Source organism: Fringilla coelebs (assembly GCF_963513975.1).
Source record: "Fringilla coelebs genome assembly, chromosome: 14".
NCBI lineage: Eukaryota > Metazoa > Chordata > Aves > Passeriformes > Fringillidae > Fringilla > Fringilla coelebs.
Genome location: NC_140040.1, coordinates 8376364 through 8396414, shown reverse-complemented (window position 1 = coordinate 8396414; position 20051 = coordinate 8376364). Strand labels below are relative to the sequence as shown.

Here is a 20051-nt window from a genome sequence, read left to right as displayed (position 1 = left end):
TCCAGGAAGCTTCTATATGTATTCTTAGAAGAACATCCAAACCAGCTGGTAACATGAGACTCCATTTAACAGCTTCTACTGCTTCCTTTCCAAGAACTCATTTTAATCAAGTGAGTGCTTTAACTTTTGCCTACTGTACTGGATGGAATAAATTTAAGCTGTGTTCTCATTTTATAAACTGGCGTGCACCAGGATTTAGTTAGAATTCTTATGCTTGCAGTTAAACCAGGAGTTTTTCTTGTCAGCTTACCTTTGTGTCACAAAGGAAGGGGCATGCTGCCAGTCAGGGAGGATCCTACAGCACATCTAAATAGTTAAATGCACATTTTCCTTCCTAGTCCCAAGAAACACTGTATTTTATCCCAATAAATGAGTGATTTCAACAAAGACCAAACACTGGTTTCAGTCCTCCTCAAATTTACAAACTACTCAGAGTTCAGTAAAATACATGACATATACATCGTGCTAAAAATAAGGAAGTCTTCCTGTGTCAATTCTAGCATGTGTGAAAGGCTTTTCAAAAGCAGCAACACCAGCTGATGAGAACCCAAGAACAGCACCAACGTGCACTGTGCCTTGTGCTGCAGCACAGAATAACGTGTGATCTTAAGGCCCTGTATCCAGATAACAGTGCACAAAGTGATGCCACAAGGGAACTTAAAAAGAAACAAATACAAAACTAAATGAGTTTGACATGTTATACTTCATAATATGCCTCTTAAACAAAACAATTCAGTTTCTGAATTGTACAGAAAAGAAAAAAAAGTTAGAAAATCAACCTTCAATAGTTATTTCAGCCTACTTGGCAAGTCAAAACCTCTCACGGGACAGGAGTTTGTCCATGTTGAATCACCAGAGACACAAACGCCTGCACCCACTTCAGATTTTGTCCACTGAATATGAAATTGGTAATTGACAAGACTGCTTAGACATTCCAAATCCATCTGAGTTTTTTTTCAGCCTTCAGGAGCAGCTGGGGCTCAGCTAGGTAGGGGAACTTTCAGACGGTGCCTCTCTAACAGTTCTAAATTAATCCTCTGGCAAATCCTCATCAAAGCCTAATTGATGTTTAGCACTATAACGCACTTCAAAGCGCCCCCACTGTGCCTGCTTGCTCAGTTCCACACTTACCAGCTAAGGTCACTCAAGTGAAAAAAGAGAGGGCTCCAGGAGGCACAGAGGAAGGGAAGCCCCCCTCATGCAAAGGCTGTGCTGGCAGAATTAAGCACTGAACAACATGAAAGGCAACCCATGAGTGGAAAACAGGAAGCAAATAACATGAATTGAACTGACAAACAAGTAATGTTATTTGCCAAAGAAAACAAAACATTTGATCTCCAAGCCTGATTTTAAAAACTTATCACACTTTGGTATGAAGTGAAACAGCTTTAGACATTTTAATTAGTACAACACGCAGCAGCTCAATAATGAAGCAATAAATGTTATTTGTTCGAGCATCTCTTCTTCCCACCAGTATTTCTACTGCAGGCTCTCTGCTAAGAGCACAGCCTGGTTTTCTGTGCCTGCACTCACAGCTCATCCGAGTCACCACAGCCCAGCCTTTTGTGGGGACAGGACACGGTGGGGACAGCACACCAGGCACATCCACCGGCCAACAGCCTCTGCGAGCAGAGGTGTCAGAACCACCATGAGTAAGATGTGGACTACCAGGAAACCACCTCCCACAGCCCTCATTTCAAGATTAAACATCTCAAACATACAAAGCACACTGCAGCCCTTCAGCACAGTCTTCACCCATTCATCTCACAAGAAACAAATGAAGGACGCAGCATCCATTTAATAGATGCATTTAATTAGTTGAGAAGTGAAAGACAGTGAAACGAGGCTATTAGAACTGTCATTCTCTTCTAAGGCAAATGAAGAATAATTCAAGAGGGGAAACAAAAAGGCAGTATAAGCTAACCATGGGTCTGTAAAGACAAAAAAGCCTGTACTCTAATGCTGGTTATGTTTTGCAGGAGCAAACAAGCACTTTGCTGACTTTCACTTAGGGTTTACCTCTCACTCAACCTCCCCTATCCTTCTGGCCACAACAGGAGCCTAGGACAGATGTTGAGACCCAGCTTTCAATGTTGCCCAGGAACACTTTTTGCTTATTTCTTTTAAAAGGAGTATTATGGTGCCACTAACCCATTTCAGTGGCCACTCAACTGCCTTGGTCACTTGCAGCTGCCAGCGCCTTACAAACAAACTTCCTGCCTCAGTGCAACAGCAGGTAGTTCAGACACAGCTGCTGAGGGCTCAGTGATGCCTCATGCATCGCCTGGAAGCCCAAGCAGTGCTACAAATTCTGTGAAAGCCTTCAGCAGTCAAAGGGGAAACAAGTTGACAGAGCTGATGTGATTCCTGATCCCTCCAATCTGCCCTGAGCACGCCGGCCAGCAGCTGAGCTGCTGACACAGCAGCCAGGGAACCTCTGGCACGCAGCCTGACCTTTCCAGATGAAGCAGTCTGCCCTTGCTCCTGAATCAGAGCCCTGGAAGCCTTACACCACCAGATTCAGGAGGTCTTCAAAACTCTGATAAACAAACATTTTCTCACAACTGAAAGCATGAATTTGTTCTCAAGATATTCTGAGTTTTGAAATTACCACACAGTCATTCAAACGTAGTAATCATTCATCTCGAAACCCCACGAGCTTATGCAGGAACTCTTCTCTCATTAAAACACAATAATGTATACTGGTACTTCTTAATTTATTTTAGAGAAAAGAATTTAAACTCCTTTTCCCCCCCTCTCCTCTTTCAGGAAAATGGAAACCACCTAAGATTATAGGCAAAAACGTTTAACCACATATTTCCTTCTTTTCAGATAAAGCCATACTGGTTCCCTTTCAACTTCTGAACTTAACAGAATTATTAATAAATTACTGCTCTGTCTGTGAACACATTATCTATTATGGCACCTCAAAATCCAGCAAAGTGGTCTTCTAAAAAATTTCTGAATTATCTGCTCTGAAAATTGCCTCAAGACAGTGATGGTAGAAGACCAAGGGCAAAAGTTGCATTATTTCTAAAAAGACACAAAATTCCCCCTCTTCCTAATATTATAGAAGTAGATAAAAATATGTCTTTGTTGGAACAACTCTTTCCAAGTTTTATGCTAACCCAAGATTGCCTGCATTTAAATCGTTTTATAAATCCTCCATACACCTATGGGTACTTTTTGTAATAATGCCTGGCAGTCAGTGCTGTAAAATTCAAGAGACAGGTCAAAAGCAGTACAGAACACAAGGAAGGAGGAGAGGCTGGAAGTCAGGAAATTACCAAATTCATATTCAGTGGACAAATTTAATGCTACATAAAGAAACATCATTATAGGGACATAAAAGAGGAAAAGCTAAATTATGCAGCAGTCTCTTTTCAGAATACAGTCCATCCTATAAACCAAAGGAAGCATGGTTTTTCTGCCACTGACAGTGAACAGTTGTGTAAATAAGTTAAGAATCTTTGTACACATGTTGAAGGATGGAAGTCCTCTCTCATTTTGCACACACCAGCACAGCCAAAGCTTTGTTAGACTAGGAGACCTAAGCAAAATGTCACATACTGAAAGATGCAAGTTTTACTAGCTTATAGCAGCTGAATTTCTGTTCAGGCGGCTATTAGAGAACTAATTTCATCTCAAATGAAATCTTACATTTCAAACTCCTACTACAGATCAAAGTGGCATTAGAATTTCTTAAATGAGAAACATAGACATGCTACTTTTACATTGGAAACAGGCTTTTTGTATTAGAACAAATATTCTGCTTGCTGACTGAACAAGCAGCAAGAGCAAACACTCTTATCTCAGGGCAGATTATCTGGACAGAGGACAAACAGCACCGTAAACACACACACAAACTTGAGAAGGTGCTGCATGAATAGGCTTAGCTGAGCTCTAAGTTGTTGAGCTGTGTTTGTGCTTCCTCGGCCTCCCGCTGGCTCGTTCTCAAAGACCTCCGTGCCACACCTTCAGCATTTAGTGTATCTCACCTTCCCTTTTGTATTCTTTTAACTAATCTGTTGTTTCTTTTCATCTGCATTCAAATGAACAACCCTCTCCCCCAACTCCAATTAACTGCGAGTTATCTGTTGTTAAGAACAGGCAGGGACACGGCTCCTGTAACACCATTCATTCATCTTTTAAAATCCAAACTAATTACTTTTTTAAAAGCTACTGCATTTTAGCACAAGACAAAAAACCTCGGTTTCACATCCTATTTTAGCCATCTAGTAAACCTTTATCTCACACCAGCAGGGTATTTAACTGATCTGCTGGAGGAATGCTATCTGTGTGCTCCATCCACACATCCTGCAGTTACAGAAAATGCTCCTTCTCCTACAGCAACCAGCCATTTCCTCCCCCAGCGATTGCACACAGTTCTCACCACCCACCAACTAATGAATCAGCAGGCTCTCAACAGCCAGCACCACCGAGGAGATCAACTTCACCCCCCAGGAAACACCAGTCCCCAGTGAAGTGGCGCAGTCTCCTCCCTTCTGTTTTCATTTTCCCAGCACACTGGAGCAAAATGCATTCTTTCAGAAGAGGCTCAGTTCTGACTCACCCTGTGCCTCATCACGCACACACATCTGCCCATTCATAACGGGCTGCCCCCCTTGGCTGAACCATGCCCATCTGTCCATCCATCCCACCTGAATCATATCCCACTTTTAAATACTGAAACAGCATTTCCCTAGTGATTTCATATGTGAAACACTGACCACTAAGAAAGAAACAGCTCTGAACACTTACTTCAAGAAGAGTGTTAAATGGGGTAAGACTAACCTCATCGTTTCAGCTTCTCTTGACATTATCTGTATACACTAGCAAGGAAAAGGAAACAACCTGTACAAAGTGTTCAAATGAGAAATTATGTATTTAACTGTTTCCTTTAACAGCAACAGTATATGATAATTTATACAGTTTCATAATTAAAATGCTGTGATCTTGCCACAGAGACGTGGCACGACTGCTCTGAAAGGTGAAGTTGCATCAATCCCACCCCTGTGTTCCCCGCAAAATACAAAAACTCATTTTCATATCACAGAGAAGGGTCTCCAGCCTGGGTTTCAAAGAGGGGGCAAAGCATGAGAGAGGAAGGAATCCATGAAATGCAAAAAAAAAGGAGAAAAAAGCAAAAAAAGCTTTTCTGAAACTTTGCAACAGGACGTATACACTAAAATCCTCAGCTATTTGGGGAACAAAACAGAACAGTAACTTCACTAGTAGAACACCAACTGAAGTCACAGCAAAAGCTGATAACTTCATGCAAGGCTTCACACTACTCTTTCAGATATTGATCATTGGTTTACAAGAAACTAATGACAAGGAACCAAGTCATGAATAGAGTTTACATTATTTATCTGACTTCCAAAGTTTGACTCCCATTCGCTAGCCTTGCAACATAATTTAAACTGGAATGAAACATAAATAGAAACAGCTGAAACTAAGCCCATTTAGAAAGTGACTATGAGTAAAATAAAACTTTTTAGTGCTTTTAATTTGTATCAATCTTTCTGTCTTATCCCTTAAAACATATTATTCTTTCTTCAAACACACAAAGAAAACATCTTCTATTTTAAAAGCTACATGTTGGAATTTCTTCCATTATATGAGAAAGAGGTTTTGTTAAAATTCAAGCCTTACACTCTTCTGCAAAAATGTATGGGAATTGATACTTTCTGACCAAACAGGAGCCTTTCCTAAACACTTGTGCATAAATGACCCAGTTGTGGCTTTCAAGATGAATACAGCCTCAAGTTCCTCAAGGGTGGCACCCATGGCACAGCTGTACCACACCACCACCACCAGGCCCGTGCTGTTTCCTGAGCAGCTGCCAAGGTGGGACTCCTGGGACAGCGCTGGCCAGGGCAGGAGCCCTGCCCAGGGACACCTCCTTGAGCCCAGCTCCCCCTTTCTCTGCCTGGGACCTGTTCCTCCAGCTCTGCTTCCCTGTGACCACACACAGACGTTTCACTTGCAGCTGAAGAAAGAATGCACTCCAATTCAGAACCAGAAAAACGCCTCAGAACATAATACAATTTTCAACTTCATAGCAAAACCTGATGGTCAGATATTACTTTGTTCAATTTTCAAATATGTTTATGTAAGTCACCAGGTTTTACTACAAATATCAGTAAACACTGAGATGCAACATAGTCCATTTTTACAATTCTATGTAGCAGAAATACTCATGTACACACTCATTTCAAAAATATCTTTGTAAGTAATACCAAAGCTGTGACAAAACCTCTCTCAGCATGCTTTGTGCACTACTGAAACACTACACTGGGGGGGTTTGGTTTCTAAAACGTCAAAAAAAGGAATAGCTGAAGAATTTTCCTAACCTTACTGGAGAGTCAGAATTTACAAGTCCCTTGTAGAAAACCTGGTATTTTTATGGTTTTTTGGTTGGTTGCATTTGTTGGTTTTTTTTCTGCATAGTTAGCTCAACTATGTAATCATGACTCCTTTTCGAAAGCAGATCAATGTTTCATTAAATTATGCAGGTTGCTATTTCACTTAACTAAAAAACCAAGTCTATAAGTAAGAACAGATATGAAGCAGTAAGGATGTCAGGACAAATGTGATTAAAATCTGTGGAACATTTTATTCCTGGATTAAGATCACTGGTCAGTACGTATACTTAGAAGATCAGATAAAAAAATACTAAAATGCTACTGCACAGAAATTGTACTCATCAACTAATAACCAAGTCTCCAGATACAGTTCACCATTCCAAAATACTGCAATTTCTCAACTAAGCAGAAAACATGAACCAGACTTGACCAAAACCACCAAAAAAGCCCCGATACAAAGCAAAAAGATGGCTTCTAGTTTTCACATTGTCACTACAGAAGGGACTCCCAAAGAGAAATGCATGTCATGCTCAGGCTCTATCCATTTGCCTTCAAAACACAAAACCAACCACAGAGCTGGAACTGAAAATCAGCAAAAATGCAAGGAGCATAACAAGAAAAATCTGAAAGACAAATATATGCTGGGGTTTTCCCCTGTGAAACTTTACAGGGTCTTTTATCAGCCTATCTTTACACTAGACTCTGCATGAGAGAGATGGTTGGATTTTAAATCTACACTCCCTTTTAATGGAGAGGGCATGCATTTTAAAAAGACCCATTTTTTCTTGCAACAATTAAAAAGAATAACGCTTTTGCAGCAAAATATTGCCAGGAGATTGCTGCTGGTTTTGCTGCTCCAAGTACACATACATGCCTCTGCTCACAAACCCAGTAACTAACACACACACAGTTTTCTGCCACGTTGACAGAATATTTTCCAGACAAATTTCAAAATTGGTTGTGAAATTTGTTCTTTTCAAGCTGTCAGAAAATCATAGAGCAAAAATCAGTTACAACTAGCAACTGCAACAGAGGATTAGAAAGAGAGGTTTATCTAAAACACATCACCTGCCCACCACGCTGCCTGGGTACAAATAAACAGCCTGCTAATCCTCTGCTTTTGGACTGAAAATTCAAAACATATAATGCAAATATACTCAACTGTACAAAAAAGAAGTTAGCTGATTTTGACAATATGGGCAAGCTAGTAATAAAAACATCCAGGAACTGACCCTGACACAAGTAAGAGAGGGGCAAGAAAAGCTGTTTCCTCTACCCTTTAGCTTTCATTGCCTTCTTGAGCACTTCAACAGCCTCACCCTTCCCCTGAAGCAGGATTCAAGTCTGGAAAAAACTGTTCAAACATTTGCTCAACAAGTAGTGCTGCATCAAAGCTTAAAATAACGTTAGTAGCTTTTTGTCTTTTGTATACTATAACAACTATTCAGCTTTCATCATTCAATAAAATTGCACAGTGTCATAATTATTCTGTAGAAAACTATCAACTTCTGCAGAGAACATCCTTAGCAATGACTGGAAATTGTCCTTAACAGAGTAACATCAAACTTGCAATTATGCAAGCTAATGGGCTCATTTCACTACTTGTGCTTTGGACAATAAAGCTTGAAGAACCATTTCAGTGGCTTTCAGAAAATGACAGTTTCTTGAAGCAAATGTTTCATCATCTTATTGAATTTTTCTTATTTTTAATATGAATTATTAAGTGATTTTTCAGAAAGAAGCAGACATTCTCAACAATGACTCTCTTACTTTTCTCATTCATTTAGAAGAAGAGGAAAGAAGCATAATATTAGCAACTTTCCTTAGTAAGTGGAGACTGATATGCAAACAAGAGAATTCAACAATCTAAATGTCTGGACTTCTTCCAGCAACTATGCTGCAGAGATCTCAAGTACTGCTTTCATCCACACACCACTCATCTGTCCTTATATATAGCTGCTTCCCAAATGCAAAATTTAGCTCACTAACTCCAATTTTGTTCCTCTTCTGGGAAACTTTAGGATGATGACATGGGTATATTTGAAATCTTGTCTGTACAACTCAAACGAGTGCATTTAAGCCACTGGAAAGAGTTCAAGGTGGTATGACTGAATAACTGCTTTTAGAATACATCACAAAGGCTAAGCAGAAGCAGGTTTACTGACAGCAGCCCTTAAGTACTTCCACAGCCGTGCTGCAAGCACTGCTCCCAAGGATTGTTTCAAAATGGCATCGTCACTGCCTGCACTGTCACAGGGACCAGCCTGTGGGCAGTCCCAACAGGATTTTGGAGGACTGGGGGGTGAAAGGATTCCAGGGGAAAGGCTGTGGTCCTTGTCACATGAGAGGTGCCTGGGGTGACTCACACTCCAGTGGAGGAGGGCACTGAGGATAAATCACTCTGCAGGAACAACTGTGCAAACCCAGCCAGGGGCTGCCTGCCAGGACAACGTGTCCAGTCTACATCCTCTAAAGATCTCTCCCCAAAATCCAAGCCCTAACTGTTCATAGTGTATAAACTGTATGCACAGAGAGCCATGTCCTAACTGTGAGGTCAAGTGAACAAGCACAGGTACACTATGACTGTGGCTTCAGACAGAGTTTGGATTAAACAGCTCTCCTCTATACAACAGCAGCTCATAATGAAGAGCACTTTCAAGTATATAGGCAAAAAAATGAGAAAAAGTTTCACTCTCGTCTAAAGCAAAAATGGGTTAAGGAGCATAAACAAAGGATGTTGCTGGGAAAAAAAAACTAGAAAGAAAAGAAACAGGGAAGTCTCTGTCAGCTAAAGGACTCTTAAGCATAATAATAAATTCTAGAATCACAAGCATCTATAGAAAAGCAGTATTTTACTCAAACCATATAGATGATCCTGGATGAAAACTGATCAAGGGGATCATCAAGAAAAGTGGATTCTTCTCATTCACAAAGCCTTTACAGGACTCCCACCAAGCAGCTCCAAGGGAGGAGGTGGAAATGAAGCTGTTTAGCCAGGCTGGGTACAAACTGGATACACCACCAAACCCATTTGTCTGCTATGAGAATAACCACACACTGACCTCCTTGTTTAAGGCTCACAGAAAAGCCTGAGAAAGATCAAAAGCAAGAACACTGATGTGGGTTTCATCAGGACAAGACCTCTTCCCTTGGCTGGAACAGGCAAAAGTACCTCGAAGGCTCTGAGCACACAGACAGCCCAGCAGCTGATGTCCCTCCCCTGACCACCTGCTGCTCCTCACAGAAGAACCTCTCCCAGCTACCACAAGGTTTTGGGGTCATCACACACCCAAAAAGGTATGAGTAGGAGGCTAACAATTGTTTAAGGTGCTCAGGAAAAGTGGAATGTTGGTTCTATTGGCTGCCATTTGAATAGGTGTTGCATTTTAATAAAAACTATTTCTCATTACACTTCTGTTTCTGCTGTAACACATGCAGCATAAAGATTCATTTTTTTAAAGATTCATCCAAGCAGTTAACACCAACTCAGAGCAAAATAAAATCTAGTTTTGACAAAAAACTGTGCAAGTAGAAAATCAGCATCTTTAGGAAGAAAACTGAAAATCTTTAGTTATGGCTAGAACAAAGTTAATGGTTAATGAGCAGAAATCCTAGCCACATCACATGTGGCACAGCAGGCACTCTGAATCAATTTAAATCATGTCTGATGTGCTCTCCTCCAAAGCTGCAGAGTTCATGGTGTATTAGAGTGAAATAAACCCGTGTGGAAGACTCTGCTTTACGAGCAGCTGCCACCAAAAAACAGACAGGAAGTAAAGCTGCACTAGAATGAGATGGAGAATTTTATTATAAAGGGGAGGGGAAGTAAAACAACTTCACAGACTTCATCAGTGACTGGTATTTAAACAGTGAAAAAGAAAATCTGAGAACTAATGTTCTTTCAAGTAAGAAAGAGTGGAGCTATAGAAACATCTTGAATAAGAAATGAAAACTGGGGACATTATCTTACTCTAAGAAGTATACAAAATGAATCACGTAAAGAAAGTTTGTTACCTTAAGTTTTTGAGATTTCTAGAAAAGCTTTCTAATATTGACATTCTTGTAAAGAACTTTCTCACACACTTTCTTGTAAACAACTCATAATTTACATTCTTGTGAAAAACAGACACAGTTGACGGACTGTTGGTTAAACCAGTGTCTGTGGAGAGGTAGCACTGTCATCCTCCAATCCACTGTTACCTTTGTAAAACTATAAATTATAGAGTCAGAAAATAAACGCCCTCTTTTCCTTCTCACCTGGAGAACGGTGCGTGTGTGCGTTCTTTCGTGTCCTACAGCGACAAAAGTTGACCAGACAGTTCTTAACAAAACAAAGAGACTTCGAAAAATATTAGATTTTAAGAAGTGCTGAAGTCCATACACAACTCAGCCTTAAGTTCATATATCATCAGTACAAATAAAAATAAAAATCACAGAATTTCACTCATCACAATAAAACTAGCCTAAGTCATTAATGATATCAGAAAACCAAGGGGAAAATAAAGCTCTCCATTTAATTGCAAGGTTTCATCAACTAATATTTCAGGCAATACATTAGACTACTAAACTGCCTATCTTTCGATTTCTTAACATCTATTCATTTATTCTTTACCAAAAAACCAAATAAAAACACTCTGGACATTAGCTAACAACACAGATGATCAGAAAGCCTTGGTATGGTTCAACTCCCCAGAAACAGGACACACTGCATCTGACACACCTCACACACACCCACAATCCCAATGAAATACAGCGTTCCATCATTTTTATCATCTAGGGACCTATTTTTAGTGCTGCTTTTTCTTCTGCTATGACAAACCTGAAAAATTGCTCAAATACACAATTTAATTTGCTGCAGGTCAAAGGCAGCGCAGAATGTTAAAGCTACCTCAAAAAAAAAATTTAAACTTGAGTTTAAAATGAGCAGAAACATTAAGCGTACAGTGAGCCATCCAATTTTTGGATTAATGAAGACAGGGTATCCACCAGAGACCTACCCACCCATTGTGAACATCAGATGCATCAAATTAAAAGGCAAATTAAGCATATAAAAAAAATCCCCTCAGTTAAGAAATACCAGATTGAAAAACCTCAAGCCTATGAAGTATGTATTTGCAGAATCCCAACTTTCACAAGAGTGTTGCTCTTTCTAAAATTCAATCACTTAAGCAGCAATTCTAGCAGATGCTGCACTGGTAGCTTTGTCAATCTGTGTACAAAACTGCTTTAGCACAATAGTGACATACTTCAAATCTGGATAAACTATTTTGGGCCATCATTGTTTAGCCAAACACCGAAGCAGAATTCCAGAATAAAAATATTCTAATGTTGGTAAGTTTATCTACATTCTAGATCTCAAACCAATGCTTAAGATAATTATTAACTGACAGCTTCCCCCTTAGCCTTTTTTTATTCATATAATTAAAAACATGCCTTACTGGCATAAATCCAGTGATGAACAAACACACATTATGCACTGCCTCAAGAATCAAAGCTCATAAAACAATGTTGCACAGAGCTACAAAAATCACATGGTTTTAAGAGACTGCTGAAGCCTGTGAAAGAAATTCTTAATTAAGCCAAATGACAAAAATCTAGAGAGAACAATCTCAGACAATTCATATGAAAGGCTTGAACTGTTTCCGTTGATAACATAAAACACTCTCCCACTGCTCATTCCTCTGCTCCAATCATGGGAGTGGCTGACTTTCAGAGCAGTTTAATTCTGTGCAGAGCACAGTGATTTACACAAGTAAGGGCTGATTACAACAGTGAATTTGTGATTTGCTCATACCAGCACATAGCATTATTCCCATTTATCTCTCTGTCCACCTCTAGCCTCATTCAGAGGAATTCTTCTAAACATTTCAGTGAAGCAGTTTAGAATTTACTGTAAACACACATAAAAGAAGGAGTGGCATTCATTAATGAGGCTCATGTTCTATTTTAATATCCAGCATACCTACCATGCTCTTACATGATTAAGACAACACAAGAAAATGGATGAAGTAGTTCAGTACTTTAAGAATTCATTCAGAGAAAACAAAGTTAAAAAAAAATCATGGGAGTAAATAAAATTAGTTTTGAACTGGCAAGAAGAGAGACTTCAGTCTTCTTACACATTACAAGAAAAATTCCTCATTCAATTGTGAGCCAGAATCAATATTTTTCAGTAAGAGCCAGATTCAATTCAGTTTCCTTAGCAAAGCAGTCAGTACCCAGACAGCCAACTTCACTTCTCCCCCAATTTGTCAAATTTCTGCAAGCCTCACAGGACTAAATGGAAAACAATTTTTTTCCAAAAAAACTCATTAACTTGAATTCCACATACCATAACTGCCCTCAGGAATTTTTTTTTCTTCCAATCAAGTTTTCCCACTATAGGAAATATTTATCTTCCACCTAGCAGCATTTAAAAGACCCAATATGCCATTAAACCTGAATATGCTTCAAATATTTCCTCGAGCCTGGTAGGTTTGGTAGCATTAGCTGTTTCTTGTTACAAGGGTAGGTAAAAAAAAATTAGGCAAAAGGAAGGATTTTGTAGTCCATTAAAAGTTTTTTAAAATAAAAAAAATACACAAAAATTAGCCTGAAACAGAGAAACTATGAGGGCTTAAGTGCTGTTATACACCCACTGAAGAAAGTTCTGAAGAAAGTCTCCTACTGAATTCAGTGATCTTTGGATCAGTCCCAAAGCACCCACAGGAGCACAGATAAGAGACAGCATCTATATTTTAAAGGTGTGTTTTCCCTGTAAAACCAAACCAGCTGTAGGTGATTTCAGTAACTTTGTTCTGATGAGACTAAGCAAGGTTTCTGACTTTAAATCTAATACAGCCTCACAGTAATCATCACTGCCACTAGGGAATTTGAGCTTTCAGTATCAGCCTATGGGACAACCACCTCAGAAAAAAGATTCAGAAATCAATTCTGAAAGTGGTGATGCTGCTTCTGTATTGTAGCTGATGGTGAAACTGAGAAAAAGATTCATTCCACTTAGAGCACACTGACTGCTTGCTGTACCAACTGGCAGCCAAAGACACAGTGAAATAACCTGCTGAAAGTGCAAATTTTCATTAGTCAACCACAATTCATTGGCCAAAGTCTAATTTCTTTAGAAGCACCTACAAACACCAAATTTAAACTGTTCCCCAAAATTTTATCATAGCACGACAGTAGAAATATTTCTCTTTTTCAAAATAATGCAAAGCCACCAGTACTGCCCACGTTTCCCAATTCTTCCATTTGCCTAAACATCAACATGCTTTAAAACAAAGCAATATTTTCTCTTACCATCTTTCACTTGTACTCACATCACTACCTACCTGCATGGAGGTGTGAAATATTAGAAATCTCACATCATACCTGCAGTCTACTGCAGTAAGACCATAAGCACAACAAAAAAATTTCTTTCAGTTTCAACAATTGCCTCCTTACCTTGCCTCCTTCTCTTTCAAAGTCAACATATTCCCGGGTCGGTGTCTGTCGCTGCTCCCCCTGCCAGCTGGCCGGAAAAAACTGGAGAGACAGATTGGTTCCTGTGGCCACAAAAGCCTTTTAGAAAAATCAATACAAACAGGATCAGGGAGCAAGACATTACATAAATTATGCAGGCAGTCATTTATTTTTACATCAGTTTATGTCTTAAGCCAGGCAGCATAGAGAATACTTAAAGTCAAAAACATGCACTCATCATTTTTCTTAAGTATTAAGTTACAAACATCTGATTCCATTTTGACAACATTTGCCATTGGCTGCTTCGGATATAAAATACAACATGGAATCAATACTTCTTTCAAATCAGTTTTGCTGACATTAGAATCTGTCCTTTCAGTTCTGTCTGGATACCCTGCACCAACTTAGTACCTGCAACGTTAAAAACTGCCCATGCTTTTCAAAGAGGCTGCCTATCTCTAAAAGAAGTACTGCTGAAGGAAAATCAACTCCTTAGAGCCATTACTAAGGACAACTTTTTTTAAAGAAAAGGATTTGTTTCCTTTCACAATCTAATTATAGCTAGACAGACACTTAACTGAAGGATAAATATTCCTCTTTTATCATCTACTGGCATGCAGCATCAATACACAGTTCAATCAAGCTGCACAGGACAAAGTCCTTGTGCCACATTAAGACACCAGTGATACCCAGATCAGCAGATGCTGTGTCAGTGAGAAAAGGCAACTGTAGGAATTCCTCTCAGCTGCAGCCCTTTGCAAAATCATTAATGGGACTGGCTTAAACCCATTAGGAAAAGCACATATTGTTTTCAAGCAAAGAATTTTCTACAATTTCAAATGAAAATGGGATTCAGTTTTCTTTATAAACTCCCTGTATTTGTTAATATATCTTAACTCCAAGCAATGATGAGTACAGCAATTCCTAGACATGAAATAAAAAACTATGTTTGCAAGCAGAAGTCAGGTTCACAGTATATTGGTACAGGTGAGCATGCCGTCCCGTAAGCATGTGCATACTCACACAGGCTCACAGCACATCACTCCTATCAAAATCCCAGGGTTAAACACAATTTGTTGCAATCAAACAACAGGATTTATTACCATGATCACTTAGATTTAAATGGTCATGAATCTAGAATATAGTTTTTCTTAAAAGCTATACAACTACTACTTTAACAGTTGGAATTTCCTGACAAGCAGATTTCTTTCAAGCAACCCAGAATTCTGCCACTTCATGGTATAACTGTACTGCTACCTATGACACTATAGCTACATGTTATTTAAGATAGTTCCAGTCATGGACTGCAACATTGTCACAGGATTAATACCTCCCATTTTGAAAGTAGAAGTGCTTTGTCTTGGCTCTTCCCCCCTCCACCAAGGGAGACTAATGCTCTGCAATCAGTTTTGGTTCCAGGCTATTCGTAAAAACAGATTTTAAAATTTTTGTTCTTGTTTTTGTTTGCTTGTTTTGTCTCCTGTAAGCACATCCTCAATGTCATTGAAATTAACAAATCAGTCCTAGTAATGGCAGAAGAATACTGTATTGGTGCATTAATACTTGTTTGCAAAGACAAACATTTCAATCCATGCAACAGAAGTTTCATCAAGGATACACTTGCACAAACAGGAGGCATCAAATCTGTCAGAGCTGCAGACCACTACTATCAGGCTCACTACCTCCTATTATCCCTTTGCTTTAGCAAGGGATGCTATTTAGTATCAACAAAAGAAAATGTACCTGTCTCCAAATATTTGTGACTCTGAGTCTTCACCACTTAGTCTGCTCAAGAACTGTTTTCCTACCTCTGAGCATCTTGAGTAAATATGTGTTTTATACTCCTTAATTTATACATTTAAAATATCAAGGAGTGACATCTTTGAGAGTAAACCAGCTGACAACTGAAGCCCTATGGACCAGTCCAGTTCTGGGTACTGGGTCAGAAGAACTGTACTTGCTTTCTGGGAAACCCAGCAAGACAGTGAAGTGCCCATGCCTTCCTGCTTCCACCCCCAATGTGTGCTAGAGGGCCATGAAAACAGGGGGAAAATATCAGAGAAAAGAAGATAAAAAAGTACACAAATTCCACATCCTCATACAGTCAGGCAGGCACCATTTAAACCATGAAAAGCTATGTAGATATTTGTTCTCTGGATTTTTGAAGCCTGTTCCGTCCCTTTGAAGAGACAAAACCATCCAGTTAAAGAACCCATATGCTTCTTAAATCAAATCATAGGTCAAAACTGAAAAACTCAAGAACAGTACTGCTAATAGCCACATAAGACTATGTGGAAACCATTAATTTCCACCAAATAACAAATTAATCAAATAAAAAATAACAACAATGATTAAAAAAAAAAAATCACACCACTAACTTACTTTTATACTTCAAAGTAAGAAAACTTTTTTTGTCTGCAGAACCTTTTAAAGACCAGTCTGAGAAGCTATCAGACATTTATGTCACAATTTTGTGAAAAGCTTATCAGGTACTACAAGGGCGCCCTGACCCACACACAGACAACGTAAATACAAGTACCTTCCAAAGCAAACCAAACACATGAGGCTATTTAAGTTATCAAAGCATTGCCAGTAAACATGAAATCTTATTTAATACACTTCACATTTACTTCTCAGAAATATTACTAATTATTTCCTTTATTCAATCAAGAGCTATTTGACACACGTAGCCAACAACTTACTGCCGGTTCTACATTAAATCCCTGAGCTGTTCTCTGTTTTTTTTTTTCTGCTTCAAAATATGTAAGGTCATTTGCAAAGGCTCCCTTTGGAGATAAAAGAATAAATCCTTGATGTCTGGAAAAACATTCAAGACCAAAAAAAAGAAGTAAAATTACTAGCTCTTTTTAACGTCAGTCATTACATACACTACATTTCTAAATAAACCTGACTACTCATGCCCTGTTCACAAAACAAAACCAGATGTTTCAGATGAAGAAATATAGAGCCCATTTTATAATTAAGTAGAGTGAAAATATGTAGAACATGCATCACTGCTTGCTTCCAAGGGATGAAGTTCTGGCAAAAAAAGGCAGCAGCAGGCACAGAAGTACAAAGGTGGAACTACAGCAATTTCCCATTTATATAAATAACTGCACAGGCTGCATTAGAAAGCTAGTTATAAGCTACATGGGCTTTTTTTTTTTTTTAGGCAGGGATTCAGGTATATTATGCACTTTCACCTGTACAGGAACTTCCAATGCTAGCAAACTATGTCTTCCTTACCTACCCATTGTTTCCCTGGTGTTTTCTTAAAGGAAACAAACATGCACAAAGAAAAATGAACGTAAAAAAAATAGGAAAATTAAAAACCTGTCTACAGGAGGCCTCTTGTAAAATAATATTACAGGTTCTAAAACAAGATATAACAAGCAGGGATAAGATTTAGCTAAAATAAAGTTATTCAGTAAAAGGTAACCATGTTCTTGAGTGTGTATTTTACTGACAAAAGCAAAAGGAGATCAGTTATAGTAATTGGTATTCAAGTATTTTTGCATATGCATAAGAGTAATGGCATTGTGCATAAGAATAATTTCATTGTGAACTGACTAGCAGTATGTATACCACGTGAAATTAAAGAATGTTCATAAAAGCAAACTTGGCCGAAGTGGGGTTTATTTTCTATTTTACCTTATCTTTCACTATACACTGTAAATGAAAAAGAGGTTACTTCTGCATTTGAATAGTAGAGTTACAAATTTAACATGCTATGGAATACTAATTCTATAGAAGCAACCTAGAGCAGAAATCAAACCAGGAAATAGTCAGTTCTTGATTACTCTGAGCCATACTTCACCTCACTTCTTATTTCAGAGGGTGACAGTAGTCTGTAACTAACCTCAATGAATGAAAAAAACGGAGCTGAAGTTGCAAGTTTCAAAGCCTAATTTTAAAAGCGTTTGATTTAGTTCACAAATACATCAAACAGCTCGCTCAGGACTTTAAGCAAGCGCCTTCTGAACAATGTTACTCATTTCTCAAAGCTACTGTTTCCGGAAAGAGGAAAAAAAAAAAAAAAAAAAAAAAGGAGAAAAGAAAAGAAAAAAAAAAAGCTGAACATTGAAATAAGCAGCTCGTAGCTGTAGCACGTGTCCAGGGAAGGAGCGCAGCCCGTTCTCACTGCCGGGCGTTCTCCTTCCTTCCCTGTCACCCCGGCGCGCCGGACAACCCTGTCCCCGCTCGGGAGCGAGCCGACACCTCCGACTGAAAAAGCGCTCTTTCCAAGGCGGACAGGAATGCCGCCTGTTCACCAAAACCTCCTTTCCCTCGGCGTTTCAAAGGCAGCCGATGTCATTCCCCTCCCTAAGGAAAACTCTCCTTCGCGGCGCGGCCCCCACCGGCCCCAGGCACCGTCCCGGCCCCGAGCCTTCGGGCTTGGGCACCGCGCAGCGCTCGCTGCCCCGACGGCTTCACCCAAACTTTTATTTCACGAGCCCAGCGCGGCCCGGCCCGGTGGGCACCGAGGGGAGCGCGGCGCCACTTACGATCTCGGAGCGGCCGTCGCGGCAGGCGTTCTGGAAGCGGGCCTGCCTCTCCTCGTGCGGCCGGTCCCTGAAGCCGGTGTATTTAATCTGCGGGGAACAGGGCGCGCAATCAGGAGGGGCCAATCCCGGCGATAAGGGGGCAGCGGAGCGCACTGACTGCGCCTCCCCGCGCCGCCGGCTCGGCTCCCGCCGCAGCTGAGAGGAGGTGCGGGGCTGCCCCAGCCCCTCCGCGGCCCGCGGAAACTTTCCCTACGGCGGGCGGAGGGAGGGAGAGAAGGGGGAGCCCCGCCGCCACCGCCACCTTACCTCGCACTCGCGGCTCAGCTTCCTGAAGAACTCTTCGTTCTCGAACTTGCTCCGCTGGTCGGGGACAACCCGCGGCATGGTGGTGGGGCCGCCGCCGCCGGCTGCCCTCCTTCCTTCCCTCCCTCCCTCCCGCCCGCCCCGCGCTGTCCCAGCCCCAGCGCTCGCCTCGCCCTTTGTTAGCCCCCGCCGGCGGCGCCCCCCCTTCCCTCCTCCCGTCCCTCCTCCTCCCGCGGCGCACGCAGAGCAGCCGCAGCCGCCGCCGGAGCTCGATGCTGCCGCTGCCGCCGCCGCCCGCTCCCGCCCCCAGCCCGCTCCCTCCCCTCCGACTTCCTCCCGGCTCGTAAACTCGGCCGAACAGCCGCGCCATTCACAACTCCGCCGCCGCCGCCGCGCATGCGCCGCGCGAGGCGGGAAGCGGGCGAGGGGTGACTCAGAGCCCCCTCCGCGTCCCTCGGCCGGGCGCTGTCTCGGCCGCAGCGGGGCCGCCGTGCTCGCTCCCCCGTCACCGCTCCCCCCGTCACCGCGGCTCGGCGCTTTCCGCCTCCCCGCTGCGAGGGGAGCAGCCCCGGCACTGCGGCGGGCAGGGATCGGCCGCCCCCCGCGCCCCGGTGGCGATGGGGAGCGCTCCCCTCACAGCAGGGACCCCGCACCTGCTCCGCCGGCCCGCTCGGGTGGGGAGCAGGCGGTGGCCGCGCCGCCTCCCCCGCCTCGGTGGCGGGGAGGATGGGGCAGGTCGGAAGGGACAGCGCTGGCCTCGCACCTCCTCGTCTGGCTCCGTCCCCCGGGCCAGCGTGAAGGCTGGAGGAGCCCAAGGGTGGTCGCGGAGCCCGCCGCTGACAGGAGCCAGCGCGCTGTCCGGCTGCCGCCCCACACGCGGTGCGTCCATCGGTCAGTCCCTCCGCCCGCCCAGCCGCACTGCCCGAGGCGGGGGCCCGTTCCCGAGGGGAGCAGGAGCGCCCATCACCGCCTCAGGATGCGCCTCGGTGTCTTTGAAATCCTGGTGTCAGTCTAGAGTAAAACCAAAACCCAGCACTTGGCTGCAGCACTGCTTGAAAGTTCACTTTCAGGCTAGAAACTCAGCAGCCTGAACTCTTGATTCTTCATGAGCACGCGTCTTACAGGAGCTAATTCAATCTAAGAGCACTGCAGGACATGCGTCACCTGCCCCTAAATCTCTTTTTTCATACATACCTACTTTATACCTCGATTCTTCATTGCTGTCTACAACTTCCTCGTGAGGGGAAGTGGAGGGGCAGACACCTACGTGTTGTCTCTGGCAATTAATGACAGACCCAAGGAATCAGCCTGAAGTTGTGTCAGGGGAGATTTAGGTTGGATGTCAGAAAAAGGTTCTTCACCCACAGTGTGGTCGGGCATTGGAACAGGCTGTCCGAGAAAGTGATCACAGCACCAA

The 20051-nt window shown here is 41.9% G+C and overlaps 1 protein-coding gene across 2 annotated transcripts in view; it reads right to left on the bottom strand.

Annotated features, from left to right (window-relative positions):
* CBFB (core-binding factor subunit beta) overlaps positions 1 to 18745 on the bottom strand; it is a 38639-nt gene extending 19894 nt beyond the window's left edge. For both annotated transcript variants that reach the window (XM_084215442.1, XM_084215441.1), the window contains exons 1-3: positions 18638 to 18745; positions 18332 to 18418; positions 13809 to 13925 (exon numbers count right to left, since the gene is read on the bottom strand). In XM_084215442.1, the coding sequence (XP_084071568.1) occupies positions 13809 to 13925; positions 18332 to 18418; positions 18638 to 18715 (282 nt within the window). In that variant the 5' untranslated portion in view covers positions 18716 to 18745. The remainder of the gene's footprint in view (positions 1 to 13808; positions 13926 to 18331; positions 18419 to 18637) is intronic.
* Between the last annotated feature and the right edge of the window lie 1306 nt (positions 18746 to 20051).